Consider the following 2,209-nt stretch of genomic DNA (forward strand, 5'->3'; position numbering starts at 1 on the left):
TAGGGCCGCCCCCGTGGGAGGGCTCCGGCCGCCCTCAGGGAGCCGGTAGCGGTGGGTGGCCTCCTTAGTCCTGGCGTTCACACAAGCCACCTTGGCCTGCAAGTCTACAAAGGCCACGTGGAGGCAAGCCCAGTACTCCGTGTCCTGGTGGAGCCGGGTGATGTTGTACGTGTGGGTCCCCGTGGGGATCCGGGCCACGTTGGTGACGTCCAGGTTGGAGCGAAGGACGAAGCTGGACCAGGTGAGGTTGGAGGAGACGGTGTTGAGATGTGGCTTCCAGGCGACCAGGAGGTGGTAGGCTTGGACGTCGGCCACCACCAGCTCCAGGCTGTCCTCGCTGAGCGGGAAGGAGTGGTTGACCACCACGCTGACGCTCCTGGTGTCCGCCCCCAGGAGGTTGTGAGCCACGCAGGTGTAGAGCCCGGCCTCCCGAGCCGAGATCCCCCGAATCTCCAGCGTCCCTTCGGGGTGCACCTTGTGCCGCCCGTCTTCCGCGTAGGGGACCAGCTTCACCCCCCGAGGGGTCACCCAGTAGATCTCCGGGTCCGGCTCCGCCAGAGCTCGGCAGTGCAGGGAGACGTTGTCACCGTCGGCCACCTCCAGGCGGGAGGGGAGGCTCCTGGTGGAGATGAGGGGCAGGCAGCGATCCGTCATCTCCCGGAAGGGGCCGTCCCGAATGTGCCTCCTCTGGAGGTCGGGGGGCTCGGCGCAGAGGGTGGACTGGGGCTCGATGAAGCGGATGTGGTTCTCTGTGCTGTTGACCCAACGGATGACGCAGTCGCAGCGGATGGGGTTGCTGTGGATGCTGATCTCCTGCAGGTTGGGCAGGGATTCCACCGTCTGCTTATGCAAGGCACTTAGGGCGTTGTTGTTGAGCATGAGGGTTTCCAGTTGGGGAAGGTGGTGGAAGGCTTTGGGGTGGATGAAGGAGAGCTTGGGGTTGTTGGTCACGTCCAGCTTGGTCAGCTCGGGGAGGTTGATCAAGGCGAATTGATCTATGGACACCAGCTCCTCCATGTTGTTGAGCCCCAGCTCTTTGAGGTGCAGCATGTTCGTGAAGTCGCTCTGCTTGACCCTCTGCAAGGGGTTTTTGTTCAGATCCAGGAACTTGAGGCCAGGAACTTGCTGCAGCGCCCGCTTGGGGACGTTCAGGAGCTTGTTGTCGTAGAAGGAGAGGCTCTCCAGGCTCCGCAGCCCTTCCAGCGCGTAGTCCGAGATCTCCCTCAGGCTCATGCCTGCCAAAACCAAACTCCTCAGGTTCGACAGGGGCTTGAAGTTCATATCCGAGATCACATCCACCCTGTTGCCTCCGATCATGAGGATCTCCAGGCTGGGGAGCATCTGGAACCAGCGGCTGTCCACCGTCCTCAGGAGGTTGGAGTTGAGGTGGAGCCGCAGCAGGCTGCCGAGGCCGGAGAAGGCGTGAGGAGCGATCCTGTGGAGCTGGTTGTGGTTCAGGTAGAGCTCCTGCAGGTTGCCCAGCCCGGGGAAGCTGCCGTCGGGCAGCTCAGTAAGCTGGTTCTCCTCCAGGTGCAGGCTGAGCAGCTGGGGCATACTCTTCACGCCGAAATCCCAGACGTGGGAGAAGCTGTTCTGCGACAGGTCCAGCTCCGAGAGGTTTCTCAGATAATCCAGCTCGCTCTGCTCCAGCCTGGCGATGTTGTTGCTTTGCAGGAGCAAGGTCTGGGTCCCCTCCGGCAGCTCTGGGGGCACGGTGGAGATGAACAGGTCGTTGCAGTCCACGGTGGCAGCCTCCCGGTAGACGGAGCGGGGGGTGTACCAGGGCCGGATCTGGCAGACGCACCGTGCCGGGCATCTCACCTTCCAGGGCACCACGGGGATGGCAGCAGCAGCCACCACGCAGAGCAGGAGCGAGCTGGGCTGGAAACGTCTCATTTTTGGCTGCTGGGACTGACGTCCTCCCAGGCAGGAAAGGCTCACGGGGTGCAGCCGGAGCGGGGTAGGGATGGGGATGGCATCTGCAGGAGAAGATGCTCCGGGTGAGGCCCCTGGCACAGATCAGCCCCTGCTGCCAGCCGGCCGGCCCGGCCTCCCCCCACGAGAGCACATCACACCCACGGTGCCTTCAGGCAGAGCTTTGCCTTCTCTTCTTCCCCAAACGATTCATTTTTGTGCTCGGCTGCATCTTTGGGGTTCCTCCTCAAGGTCATTCCTGAAAGAGGCAAGAGAAGGAGTCGGGTCAGAGGAG

The 2,209-nt window shown here is 62.8% G+C and overlaps 1 protein-coding gene across 1 annotated transcript; it reads right to left on the reverse strand.

The window, feature by feature from the left end:
- Positions 1-29: 29 nt before the first annotated feature.
- On the reverse strand, positions 30-1,896 carry LRRN2 (leucine rich repeat neuronal 2; the record flags this gene model as incomplete). Its single annotated transcript, XM_008944461.1, has 1 exon — positions 30-1,896. A coding segment is annotated over exon 1 (1,867 nt), but the record flags the coding sequence as incomplete, so codon positions are not given.
- Positions 1,897-2,209: the final 313 nt, after the last annotated feature.

The sequence above is a fragment of the Merops nubicus genome, unplaced genomic scaffold (assembly GCF_000691845.1).
Source record: "Merops nubicus isolate BGI_N331 unplaced genomic scaffold, ASM69184v1 scaffold24897, whole genome shotgun sequence".
NCBI classification, from domain to species: Eukaryota; Metazoa; Chordata; class Aves; order Coraciiformes; family Meropidae; genus Merops; species Merops nubicus.